Here is a 13017-nt window from a genome sequence, read left to right on the forward strand (position 1 = left end):
ACTAAATTTCGAATAGAATATGAATTTGAATTCCTATGATAGAGAGTGGGTAGGTTAGTGAGAAAGCCATAATTTACACGTGATATTCCCAATACCATAAATAAGAGGGCCCTAGCTTAAATCCCATCGTCCAAAAACTCTTAAACTTTCTGGTTTCTACTCAGAGGCTGAGCTTTCCATTCTCGGTGAATCTAATCCTCACAGGGATCCCTTCTTCGGGGACCCATTTTTCATCAACATTGACCTCCATTGTCGTTACTTGTTGGTTTTTCTTTTCACAATCTAATACCCCTAATTCTCTGTACTAGTCTCTATTCAATTGGGTTTTCTTTATCTCAACTGGGTCGTCTTCTATTTCCACTAGGTCACTCTGGTTCTTGAAATCTTGGGTTCCTATTATCCCTGTGAACTTCATCTTTATGTAATGGAAAATTCCATTGTTCTTCATACTGGAAATCAATTCCACCCCAGCTTACCCTTTTTCTCATTTAGGCCCGAAAAGTTATCTCGAATTCATGGCTCCAGTAGAGAGCAAATGTGGAGGATCAAGCGCGTTAAAGCAACAGGTGAAAATTCTGGGGAAGCTGCAAGTGCTGATGAATCGGATGATGCCTTACAGGTTACAATTGAAAAGAGCAAAAAGGTTTTAGCCATGCAACAGGACCTACTTCAACAGGTAACCCTTTTGGTACTCAATCATAAAGTGAAAAGAAATATTTCTTTTTCCAGGTCAGAAAGATAAAGAAGTAAAAGATGTACTTGTTTTGACTGTTTTTCCTTAAATGCGGATACAAGGGATATAATTATCATTATATATGCTAATAATGAATAGAAATCCTGATTTCAGATATTAGACATGTTCTAATTTCTGTAAACGGAACAATCGATTTTTTCAAGAATGTCAAATTTGAAAATGAATCTATGTTTAAATAACTTAGAAATCAGTATGATAGGACTGTTTTCTGAGAATTTGTTTCAGTATGTTGTGGATAAAGATTGTAACCGTGTTCTGATTTAGAAGAGGAGAAGTTCGCCTGTACGATAATTTGTTGCTGTAGTTCATATGGTTTTTTGTTGGTTTAATTGTCTTCCTGAGCATTGCATATGTTTCGGTTTGCAATTTATAATAGTGGGTTTAGAAACATATTTACATTGTCTTCATCCTTGAATTCTTTGCATATCAGATTGCAGAAAGAAGAAAAGTAGTCTCTTCAATAAAAAGCAGTCTTGCCGATGTTACTGGTACTTATGATGGTGGGAGTGGTAGCTTATCAGATGTTGATATCCCTGACGTGGATAAAGATTATAATGTTACTGTACCTAGTACTTCTGCTACTCCAATTACTGATGTCGATAAAAATACACCGCCTGCTATAAGCGAAGATTTTGTTGAGAGTAAAAGAGAAGTCAAAAGGGACCTGGCCGATGAAAGGGCACCCCCACTGTCAAGATCATCCATCACAGCCAGTAGCCAGACTTCCTCTACTGTAAGTTCCAAAAGAACGTTGAATGTCCCTCCAGAAACTCCGAAGTCCAGTCAAGAGACACTTTTGAATGTGAATTCGCGCAAAAGTTTAGTCGATGTTCCTGGAAAGAAGATCCAGTCTTATATGCCTTCATTATGTAAAGAATCCTCAGCACAATCCCATGTGGAACAGAGGAATGAAAATCTTGAAGGATCAAGTGCTGAGGCAAACGAAGAGACTGAAGATCCTGTGAATATAGATGAGAAACCTCCTCCATTGGCCGGAACAAATCTTATGAACATTATTTTGGTGGCTTCAGAATGCGCTCCATGGTCTAAAACAGGTATATTTTACACTGGATATGTATCTTCTGTCCAGGGACAAATGCGTAGGAACTGCAAAAGAGTAGGAGCAGCATTCAGTATTCCATCATCTCTAGATAAACAAGATACTAATTAGTAGAAGGATTAACATATTATGATACCTATCAAAAGTATTATATGACATTTCCTTAGTAATGTGATAAAAGGCATTTAAGAAAAATGAAAAAATATCACTGATCGTCCAAAGTGAAATGAAAGGGTGAACGTCAAAAGAAAAAGGATCTATTATTATCATACCTATCAAAAGTATTATGTGACATTTTCTTAATAATGTGATAAAAGGCATTTAAGAAAAATGAAAAACCATCACTAATCGTCCAAAGTGAAACGAATAGGTGAATGTCAAAAGAAAAAAGATCTATATTTTATCCTGCCTTTCTTCACTAATGTAGTATTGTTGCCTTCTGAATGGTTGAGGATGGGTGGTGGATTTGTTGGTTTCTCAAACTTTGATTTTGTCTGTTGACTTTTCTGTTATCTTCATTTAAAAACTACTGAGCTCTGTGCACGTATATAATCATGACTCGTACACATTTTTCGCACTTCAATGTTGCATGAATTTTAGTTTGTTATGTCTCTCGTTTCATATTAGTGCAAGCATATCTTTTACTTGTGAAGAGTTTTTTAGGTGGGCTTGGAGATGTTGCTGGAGCATTACCGAAAGCTTTGGCTCGACGAGGCCACAGAGTTATGGTAACTAGTTTAATCCTTCACCTTGTGAATTGCTGGATTCATAAGAAATGATGTATCAAGTAGAATGTAACTCAGAGAGAAATTGTCTATGAAGTCTGTTCTGCGCGAGGTGTTATATTCTCTATCCATCGTCTTTTTAACCACTGGACTATTTAGTCTGTGATATAGATTCACAAGCTTTCCAAAAGATATGCTGTCTAACCAGATTATCGACACCATATGAACCTCTTGATAAATCATATCATATAATAATTTTTTTGTGACAATATTTGTTTCTTTTTGACAAATCAAACAGACAACTCTATACATTGCTTAGTATTTAAGAATTTTGCCTTCTCATTCCAACACATGGGATGTAAGTTATCTGACGATGAAGTTTCCTTTTCTCCCCGCATTTCCCTGAAACTTAGGTTGTGGCACCTCGTTATGACAACTATACTGAACCTCAAGATTCTGGTGTAAGAAAAATTTATAAAGTTCACGGTCAGGTATGGTTAACTGCATTAATTAGATGCAGTTTTTAACTTATTGTTGTGATTTCATGGCTACAAGACTATCCATATCTAAGCATTTAAGTTTTGAACTGTGCAGGATGTGGAAGTGACTTACTTCCAAGCTTTTATTGATGGTGTGGATTTTGTTTTCATTGACAGCCATATGTTTAGACACATTGGGAACAACATATACGGAGGGAACCGTGTGGTAAATCCGGGTGCTCACTTTTCTTCTGAAATTTTAGTTTCATTTTAATCCTGGAATTTCAAACTCCTTGATTTACATTGAAATCTATTAATGAGTCCTCTGTATAATTGCCTGACATAATGTTTTCCCTTGTCACAAAATCTGGGCCTTATGGGATTGGGATGTCTTAGATGATTTTGTCTTCACTTTTCCTTTCTCTTTCTGGGTGGGGAGTTTAAGAGAGAGAGGTTTAAAATGATTTTCTGTACAAACAAGAAGACTGTGATAACGATCCCTTTGGTGAGCTCTGGTATTGACTTTGAGCTACCTTCTTTGCATTGTACATCATTCATTGATGTATCAGTCTTGAAGATTTATTTGAAGTGTTTATCCCCTTCTCATAAATAGTTTTGGCGGTACCTATCTGGCTGTTTTTAACTTCTTTTTTTCTCTTCCTGTTGCAGGATATTTTAAAGCGCATGGTTTTATTTTGCAAAGCAGCGATTGAGGTATGACTTCTGATGTTTCAGGAACCTTGCTCTAATTATTGACCAATTGCTCCCTACACTATCTGTCTACGATACGCCACAGTGGCCAGAAAAAAGACTCTGCAAACCTTAAATCAATCTTTGTGACCAACAGTGCAAAATAAACCTAGCCATTCTATTTGGGCATGATTTTACTTCACACCTGCACACCCTGTTGTAACATTTTGCCCACTACTATTGCATTGATTTCAAAATACATTTTACTGATTCGCAATTTCAGGTTCCTTGGCATGTTCCATGTGGTGGGGTCTGCTATGGAGATGGAAATTTAGTGTTCATTGCTAATGATTGGCATACTGCTTTATTGCCAGTATATCTGAAAGCTTATTATCGTGACAATGGAATTATGAACTATACAAGATCTGTCCTGGTGATTCATAACATCGCTCATCAGGTCAGTTTCATCAGCAGCTAAAGCAGTTTTCTAATCCACCTGTGCATTTTTATTTCCAATAATTTAGCAGTATAGTCATTTTTAAGTTCCAAAGGTTGGTAAATGATTTCTATGACTACTAAGCATAAGGTTTAAAATAAATGATTACCTTGATAGGTAAACCGATGGGTGGGCCCATCATCCACTGAGTTTTGAACTGTGGAAGGCCTCGAGGATTTCTCGGTTATCAAAATAATTTAATAACGATGACTAGTTTGATATTATATATCTACTAGGTGTTCGTGGGACATAATTATTACTTCCGCGTCACTAAGTTCAATAGCTTAGGTACCCACTGAGAGTACCATATCAGGCTATCAATAAATCTAGTTACAGACAGGTAAAGCATTTTTTATCATGCACAGACCATCCTCAGACTTGTTTAGGAGTATTGCCTGACAAGTGAAATTCTTTGAAAAGTTGTTTTCTCATCTCTGCGCGTGAGCCGGTTGAAGAAGATGCCTTTAAGCTTCATACTGGATTATGCTTTGATTTGTAATGATCTACAACAATATGAGATCAACCCGACAAAGAACAAAAGAAAATCTCGAAGAAGTTACCAAAGATATGTAGTACATGAAGTCTTATATTAGCAAAGTACAACTCTACCTTTTCCTCATATGCTAAGGTTAAGCACACTGATGCATTTTGCTTCTACTACTAGTTATCTTTTTATTAAATTTTTTCTTGCCTCATTTGATATGTATCTGAATACAACTTTCTTTTTATAATGAATTTCTTCATGAAAGTTACAAAGAGCGTTGTGGAGTGAGCAAGATTTTATGCATGTAACGTAAGCAGCAACTAGAAATAGTATGTTCGTCCAATTAAACATGACCTACTTTGACCTGTGCAATTGTTTTCAAATATCTGGTAGATTATAACTTTTAAGTATAATGTGAAGAGTGTAAAATAATAATTTGGAATAATATAAAACAGTAGAGTAATTGGAGTTATCTCTATCCAAGTTCTGTATTTTGTTAGTATTTTCTGATTTGTGTCATTTATTTTATCTTTCTGTAACATGAATAAGGGTTATAGCAATCTTAGCCAGCTTTCTATCATTTTCAGCTCTATAATTTGTTCCATTTCATGCAGGGTCGTGGTCCTTTGGAGGATTTTTCATATGTAGATCTTCCACCACACTATATGGACCCTTTCAAGTTGTATGACCCAGTAGGAGGTGAGCATTTCAACATTTTTGCGGCTGGTCTAAAGACAGCAGATCGTGTAGTTACAGTTAGTCATGGATATTCATGGGAACTTAAGACTTCCGAAGGTGGTTGGGGATTGCATCAGATAATTAATGAGAACGATTGGAAATTACGGGGTATTGTGAATGGGATTGATACAAAAGAGTGGAACCCTGAGTTGGATGTTCACTTACAGTCAGATGGTTACGTGAACTACTCCTTGGACACACTGCAGACTGGCAAGCCTCAATGTAAAGCTGCATTGCAGAAGGAACTTGGTTTACCAGTTCGTGATGATGTCCCACTGATTGGTTTCATTGGGAGGCTTGACCCACAAAAGGGTGTTGATCTGATTGCTGAGGCAGTGCCTTGGATGATGGGTCAGGATGTACAACTGGTCATGTTGGGTACGGGGAGGCCTGACCTTGAACAGATGCTAAGGCAATTTGAGTGTCAACACAATGATAAAATTAGAGGATGGGTTGGTTTCTCTGTGAAGACTTCTCATCGTATAACTGCTGGTGCAGACATTCTGCTCATGCCTTCTAGATTTGAGCCTTGTGGACTGAACCAGCTTTATGCAATGACATATGGGACTATTCCTGTTGTTCATGCAGTAGGAGGACTCAGAGATACTGTGCAGCCCTTTGATCCTTTTAATGAGTCAGGACTGGGGTGGACCTTCAGTAGGGCTGAAGCTAACCAGCTGATCCACGCATTAGGAAATTGCTTGCTGACTTATCGTGAGTACAAAAAGAGTTGGGAGGGGATTCAGACGCGTTGTATGACACAAGACTTAAGTTGGGATAATGCTGCTCAGAACTATGAAGAAGTTCTCATCGCTGCTAAGTATCAGTGGTGAGGTTCATTACTTGTAGATATTTGGGGTTTTTATCAAGTTCCAATGATGGCATTTCAGAGACATGTTACTGGTATCGCCACGAGAGGATGCAACAAGTTGGTTAACTATCATACTACTACCACGTCAGGAATGATTGCCGCGCTTGATCATATAATCATGTATATACTCTATTTTGTTAGCAAAATGTAGTTACATGTTGCAATTTCTACTCTATACTTTTTGGAAGTTTTAGTGTCAAATAATCAGCACCTCAATTTTAGTTTAGATGTATTCTCTCTCAATAATAAAATTGACCGACTCATCTAAACCACAATCAAATCACTTCTGATGATTACCTCAAGTAAAGCTTTTAGCGGACAATTGTTTCATATTGACAGTTCTCATGAGATCCACTAGCAGTGTCCGTATTTATAAGAAGGAAAAAGTCTGATAATGCCATCGTTATAAAAGTGATTCATATATATTAGTATTATCGCAAATGACTCATATATATCTTTTTTTTTTCTAATGGAAGTGATTTATTTTTAAAAAATAAATATAATTCATATGAGTATATTTAATCCTCCTCGCACATTTTTTGACTTTTTTTTAATCTCGATATCAAATTAAAATTTTATTATTTTGCTAGTCAAATTTATTTATGTTTCATTAATTTTCTTGTAAAATTTATCATAGATGACTTTTTTTTTTTCAAATACAAAAAATAAACTAGAGTAAGCCGAAAAAATAGTTTTAACTTATAATTAGCCACAAAAAAACAGTTTTAAAAATTTCTTCACATTAAGGAATGAAAGGAAAAAAATAAAATATAAATAAACAACTTTAATAATGATAATCAAAGAAGTAAAAAAAAATTTATGTATGAGAAGGATCTTATATATCCCCTACATGATTTTTTTTTTTCAAAAAAAAATAGAAGTAAAAAGTTTGAAATTATATCAAACGTTTTTCCCTTACTATAATACTACATACTTTACATCAAACAGGAAAACCTATTCATATATAATTTCTTATTAAAAAAATCCTATTTAGACATGAATAAACTACTTCATCCGTTCCTATTTACTTGTCAAACATTTTTTCTTTTAGTTATCCCTATTTACTTGTCTATTTTGACAAATCAAGAAAGGATAAAAAGAAAATTCCTATTACACCCTTATTTAATCTTCTTGAAAATTTTCAAGTTTTAATCCATCCTTTTTGAAAACGAAAAATGGTCAAAATTACCCTCAAACTATCTGAAATAGAGCAAATATACCCTCCGTTTCATTTTTGGCCCAAAAATATTCTTGTTCTTAACACAAGAGACCACAAATACCCTCCAACTTAACAGCTCCGTTAACCTCATATCGTGGCATCTGATGTGGAAAAAATAAGCCACATGACTCAACACGTAAGCGTCTTACATGGAATAAAGATCCACATAACTGCCATCTAAGTTACCCATGCCCATTAACCCCTTACCCACCCACTAAATGGACCGACCCATTCACATTCATAGTCACGGGAATCTGCTGCTATGGGTAAAGGGTTAAGGGGCATGGGTAGCTTATGTGCTTGTTAGCTTAGATCCGATCCATTCGTCTTTGTCAATAGGAGGATCCGAAGCCGATGTCGTTTTCGCGGGTCGAAGCTTCGGAAACGACTTCTCACCCCACTCATCTTCAATCCCTGAAGAGTTGTTGATCCCTAGCTCAGCTCTACCCCATTCATCTAGTCAATAGGAGGGTCCGGCTTCCGATAACTACGTCATGGGTCGGAGCTCTGGTTTCAACCTCTCGCCCCATTCATAAACAAATAATGGTTTATCATCAGAATCATCTTCGTTTTGCTTGAGTTTTGGTACAAAAAAATCCGAGTATCATTGAATGATGAATGAATTGAAAATTGTGAAAGCTTTCTAGATCTAGAGGTTGAGATTGAAGAAGAAGAAGAAAGAAACGAAGTGAAACAATAGGATTTAACAGTGGTTTTAACGTTGAAAATGAGAGAGAGTGCAAGGGTAGAATAGACATTTTTTTCTTCCGACAGCTTTTAGTGTCACTGACGATAGAAATTCCGGCCGATGAAGTGAATTTTCTCCGACGAGTCGGTCTAGTTAATGGGTTGGGTAAAGGGTTAATTGGCATGTATAGCTTAGGTGGCAGTCATGTGGATCTTTATTCCACGCTGGATGCTTACGTGTTGAGCCAGGTGACTTATTTTTTCCATATTAGATGCCATGTCATGAGGTTAACGGGGCTGTTAAGTTGGAGGGTATTTGTGGTCTCTTATGTTAATGGCAAGGGTATTTTTGAGCTAAAAATGAAACGGAGCTCTATTTCAAATAGTTTGAGAGTAATTTTGATCTTTTTCCCTTTTGAAAATAAGGGTAAAATTGTAACTTCGCTATGCTAATTAATGCTATCTTAATATGTGTGTCATTTCTAAAGTTGACAACTAAATAAGGACGAAGGGAGTATCAAATCCTAACTAATTTTGGTTTCCTACACAATGATCATTCCTAAATTCCCTAATAATTTAGTACATATCCATGATTTTCACTTGCGCCTTTGGCTCAGCTTATGAGCCTCCGAAACAATTCGAATTCCCTTGTAATTGAATATTTTATCAACTAATAAAATTTACTGTTCCACTTGCAAATTTAAGAAAATTTAGCAGTAGTCATCATGAAAGCAATAGTTTAGGGATAGGTCCTATTACATAACTTATATATCAAACTAATTTCCTAAATCATACAACTCTTTTTATTACCTCTCGATTTGCTCCACAAATGTCATGCGTCTAGACACGTGAGAGGATTTAAAGAAGCATCAGAAAGATTACAGTTCGAATTTAATTTTTTCAAAAATAAAAAATACTTCCTCATGTTAAACCTTCATATCCCCAGTTCTACTTCAGGAAATAAAAAAATGCCACTTTCTGATTGTGCTCTGTTGATAATCCTAGATACAAAACCTACATATTCCCAGTTCTACTTCACTTCAAGCTTATCCATCTGCATGAAATAGAATTTGGGAGATCACCAATGGCAATTAACACTCTCTCCACATCACCGTATGTTCTGCGCAAAAAAGCACAGAATTAGTTACCAGAGAGCAGATTTGAACACGTGGAAAACTAGTTGGTTGAACAATAAGAAAAAGAATGAACAAGATAACGGTTCCTGCTTCCTACCCCTGATATATTGCAGTAATGAACAAGATCAAAAACCTTCTTATGTATAGGAAGTTCTCCTTTCTTTATCAAACTGCAAACATGAAGGGCCTGACAACAGTCCCGCAAAACCCTTGGACAAACAACCTTCAACAGCGCAGGGAGATGCAGAATGATTTAATGGGCTATTTGCTTTAGCCATTTCCGAGTAACCATGTGACTGGTTTTCTGTCCAGTCAACATTTTGGTTGCCAAAATTAACGTGCCTCCTCTTCGAATTGACAATCACATCCATGCCTGGATCTCCATGAGATGATTCTTCTACTCTTTGTAAATTGCCACAAGATTTCCTCTTCATACCAGGAAAATTTATCAATCCTGCACCAAGAACACAGATAAGTAATAATAGTATAGATAATTCAGTGTGAACCAAGACAGTATCTTCAGCCGCAATTACCAGGGTAAGAATCCTCAAATGGCTGGGCTCCCGAATTACCACAGCTACAACAAAATGAGTTATCAACTCCTCCAACCCTGCATAACAAATCTGCCTCGTCAAATCTAGTCTTAAAAAATGCAGTGCAAATTGCTTGGCATTCAAAAGTGCATAGACCGTCTTGGAATGCTAGCTAAAGCAAGGCCAAGATTTCTCTTTTAGTTTATGCTGCAGTCTGAATCGGAATCTAAATTTAGACACATCCTTCATGTAAGAAAAAAGTAGACCATGTAATAAAATTCCATGGAAGGAACCAACCACAAATTGTGTAGGCCATGAACTACACAACCATGACCGTCCAAGACAGACACCAAGTCCACAAAGTTCTATACATCAATCACCCGAGTTAGTCCCCGGAACTTATTTCATCCAATAAGATGAATATCTTAAATGATACAAGTGAATGATGAGGATCAATCTCCTGAATCATATCATACCAAGCTTATCTTCTCTAAGCATGAGCAATAGAGGGTAATTACATCTCTAAGATACACATGCCAGACATGGTCTCTAACCTCTTTGTGCCGCAAAAGTGGAGAAAAGGGAAGAAAACCCATTTCCGTTCCAAGTAAATATTTCTTAACATGACCAATATAATCTAGATGAAAGAAGCAGAAACACATTGGAATTAATTTCCACGAGAAAAATTGGTTAGTAGCCACCTGTACATGTGCTCAACAAAATCATCAATCAAAACAGGCCAAGCTCCTGCAGAGAACATCACCACAAAAGAACATAATGATTAAAGGAGTGGGCCGGTGGGATCAGTAAGATCGAAACACAAAATATGAAAAAAAGGAAGCAGCTATTCTAAACATAATCACCTTTCCACAATACCAAAGAAGTGCAAATTCATTCCAATATTATATATCGTAAAGGACTAATTACTCAACATAAAAGAACGACAAGGCAAAACAGAAAATAATTGTGGCAGCGGAAAACAAAATTAACCTTCTACTTCTGGGACCTGAAAAATGTTTCTCCTTCCTACAGTATTTTTATATGATAGTCTTTCAATCTTAGGACTTCTCAAAAAGTTTGACACATTTCAATCAAATAATAAAATTCTATAAGACTCTTCATACAAAATTCAGACTCAGTTAAACAATGAAGGGATGTTTTTGCATCACTAACTATGCTTTGCATGATCTTACCAATTCAATACACAAATCAAACTTTCAAATTAAACTTTGATGATCAGATTACCACAAGATTGAGTAACTTTTAACTACCTTTCTTTCAAACTAAAAACCCACATTTTGCAGCTATCGTCTTGCAAATAACTTTCGTTAAAATCTCTGATAATAGCATAAATAGAACATCACAGAAGCAAAGGATGCATTGATGATACCAACTAGCTGGAATTGAAAAAAAAGGATACTTCTTAAATAGAAGAAATATGAAATACCAAATTCAGGAACCAAACTACAATACGTCTCTATTAAGTATGATTTTAGGGTGACATTGACATGTCCTGGATGGTGATGATTGAAAGCTACAACAGCGTAAATTTAATACCTTCCCGATCATATCCTCCAAGATTTTCATGCACAGCACGACTGAAGGCCAAAACTTGCTGCCAAGTATCCTCAGATATATTGTATCGCTGTTTTTTCTGGAGATTTCAGTAAACAATAATCACTATAGGAAAATTGCAAGTTACCAACATTCAGCAGTCACCCAACCACAAAGTAGAATATCAGTCTTTGTAAAGTAAGGTACCACCATGGATTTAAGTTGACAAATATAAGCCTAAATAATGCATTGGCTGCCACAATCCAGCTACAACTGAAAGTCTCAATGCCCAAACCAAAAACACAAGACAGCTAAAACAACCACAATCAGAAAGAACAAAAAGAAGAAAATCTACCAGATGGAAAAACTTTTTTTCTTTTGCAAAATTTTTTTAATAATGGGAAAATCGCATGTATAACTCCAGCTGGTAAAGATTGCTCACATTGCCGGTCCTAAAGTTGGATAAATTGAGGGGAGTTGCAGCAGGCAACCAGCCAACCAAAAACTAGTCAATTTCATGATGCACCTCACATGTTTGGAACTAAAGCTTAATTATTGTGTTGCTGCTATGAAAATCTCATGCATACAAGCAGTACAAGAAAACAAATAGGATTCTGTACTAATAACTCCTAAAGTGTTACACAAACAAGAATTTCATGGGTCAAAGAAGAAACTACAAGTGAGAGGACGTTCCTCAATAAACAGCCATGTTATATCCCATCAAAACTTCTCCTGTTTCTTCCTTCCATAAGCCTATAACTAACATAGGTGCTAATGACATGACATCCCACGATCTTCGACGTCTATTCATCAGCTTACAAAACCTTATTGTTTGTATTCTATTGACCCTTAAGACAAACTTAATAAAGTAGACTTAATTGTCTACTCAAATAACCTTAACGAAGCAAAGTTACAAGCACATGGATCCTCTGTAATTGATGAATTTATTCAGCCTTAAAATTCCATAATTCTTAACACATACAAACAGATGAAAAATGCAATTTGAAGTTTGAACACATGACAACAAATCAATCAATAAGAGTCACTGACACTTACCTCAACAAAGTCGCACCAGTGATCAAGTAGCCGAAACCTTCCAGCTAAAACTATTTTCCAACCAGTAACAGCTTTACTTATAGCTGAAATATTTTAAACTCAACATAAGTTAAAAAAAACAAACTAACTAACTATGAATGCTTTACAAAGAATGAGCACACTGCTGCAAAATCATCTACAAGGTAATCAACTTACTGATGTTCTTTTGTCCATTTTCTCTGAAAACGAAGAAGACAAAATCATAGAAACGCGAGAACTCAGAGAAGTCTGCCTACAAAAGGAAATACAATGTAAGTTCCTTTTTTGATGATTGAAATACTTTGTATTGTATTAAAAGGCCAACTCTAAGAGAGATGGATGTGGATAGTTTCACACTAAATAAAATCCAGCCATCATAACATCATCCAATCAACAAACCTCCAAATTCAACCGCAACTTAAGCTTGTACACTTCTTCAAAAATAGTCGCCCTGCCATGGTTGAAAACAAATTTGTCAATATTGGCAACCTCTATCTATTCCTCCCCCCCCCCCCCC

At 36.1% G+C, this 13017-nt stretch overlaps 2 protein-coding genes across 2 annotated transcripts in view; one reads left to right on the plus strand and one right to left on the minus strand.

The window, feature by feature from the left end:
• Window positions 1-137: 137 nt before the first annotated feature.
• Window positions 138-6529, plus strand: LOC107011298 (granule-bound starch synthase 2, chloroplastic/amyloplastic). Its single transcript, XM_015210725.2, has 8 exons — window positions 138-676; window positions 1185-1809; window positions 2478-2542; window positions 2953-3030; window positions 3134-3244; window positions 3688-3732; window positions 3992-4165; window positions 5303-6529. Exons 1-8 carry the CDS (start codon window positions 425-427, stop codon window positions 6257-6259), a joined length of 2307 nt encoding a protein of 768 aa, XP_015066211.1. The 5' UTR covers window positions 138-424; the 3' UTR covers window positions 6260-6529.
• Window positions 6530-8902: 2373 nt separating this feature from the next.
• The window catches only part of LOC107008939 (DCN1-like protein 2), a 5820-nt gene continuing 1705 nt past the window's right edge, over window positions 8903-13017 (minus strand). The window contains exons 3-10 of the mRNA XM_015208161.2: window positions 12900-12951; window positions 12678-12753; window positions 12483-12565; window positions 11430-11526; window positions 10574-10619; window positions 9873-9949; window positions 9437-9793; window positions 8903-9323 (exon numbers count right to left, since the gene is read on the minus strand). Of these exons, the coding sequence (XP_015063647.1) occupies window positions 9477-9793; window positions 9873-9949; window positions 10574-10619; window positions 11430-11526; window positions 12483-12565; window positions 12678-12753; window positions 12900-12951 (748 nt within the window). The 3' untranslated portion in view covers window positions 8903-9323; window positions 9437-9476. The remainder of the gene's footprint in view (window positions 9324-9436; window positions 9794-9872; window positions 9950-10573; window positions 10620-11429; window positions 11527-12482; window positions 12566-12677; window positions 12754-12899; window positions 12952-13017) is intronic.

The sequence above is a fragment of the Solanum pennellii genome, chromosome 2 (assembly GCF_001406875.1).
Source record: "Solanum pennellii chromosome 2, SPENNV200".
In the NCBI taxonomy this organism is placed as follows: Eukaryota; Viridiplantae; Streptophyta; class Magnoliopsida; order Solanales; family Solanaceae; genus Solanum; species Solanum pennellii.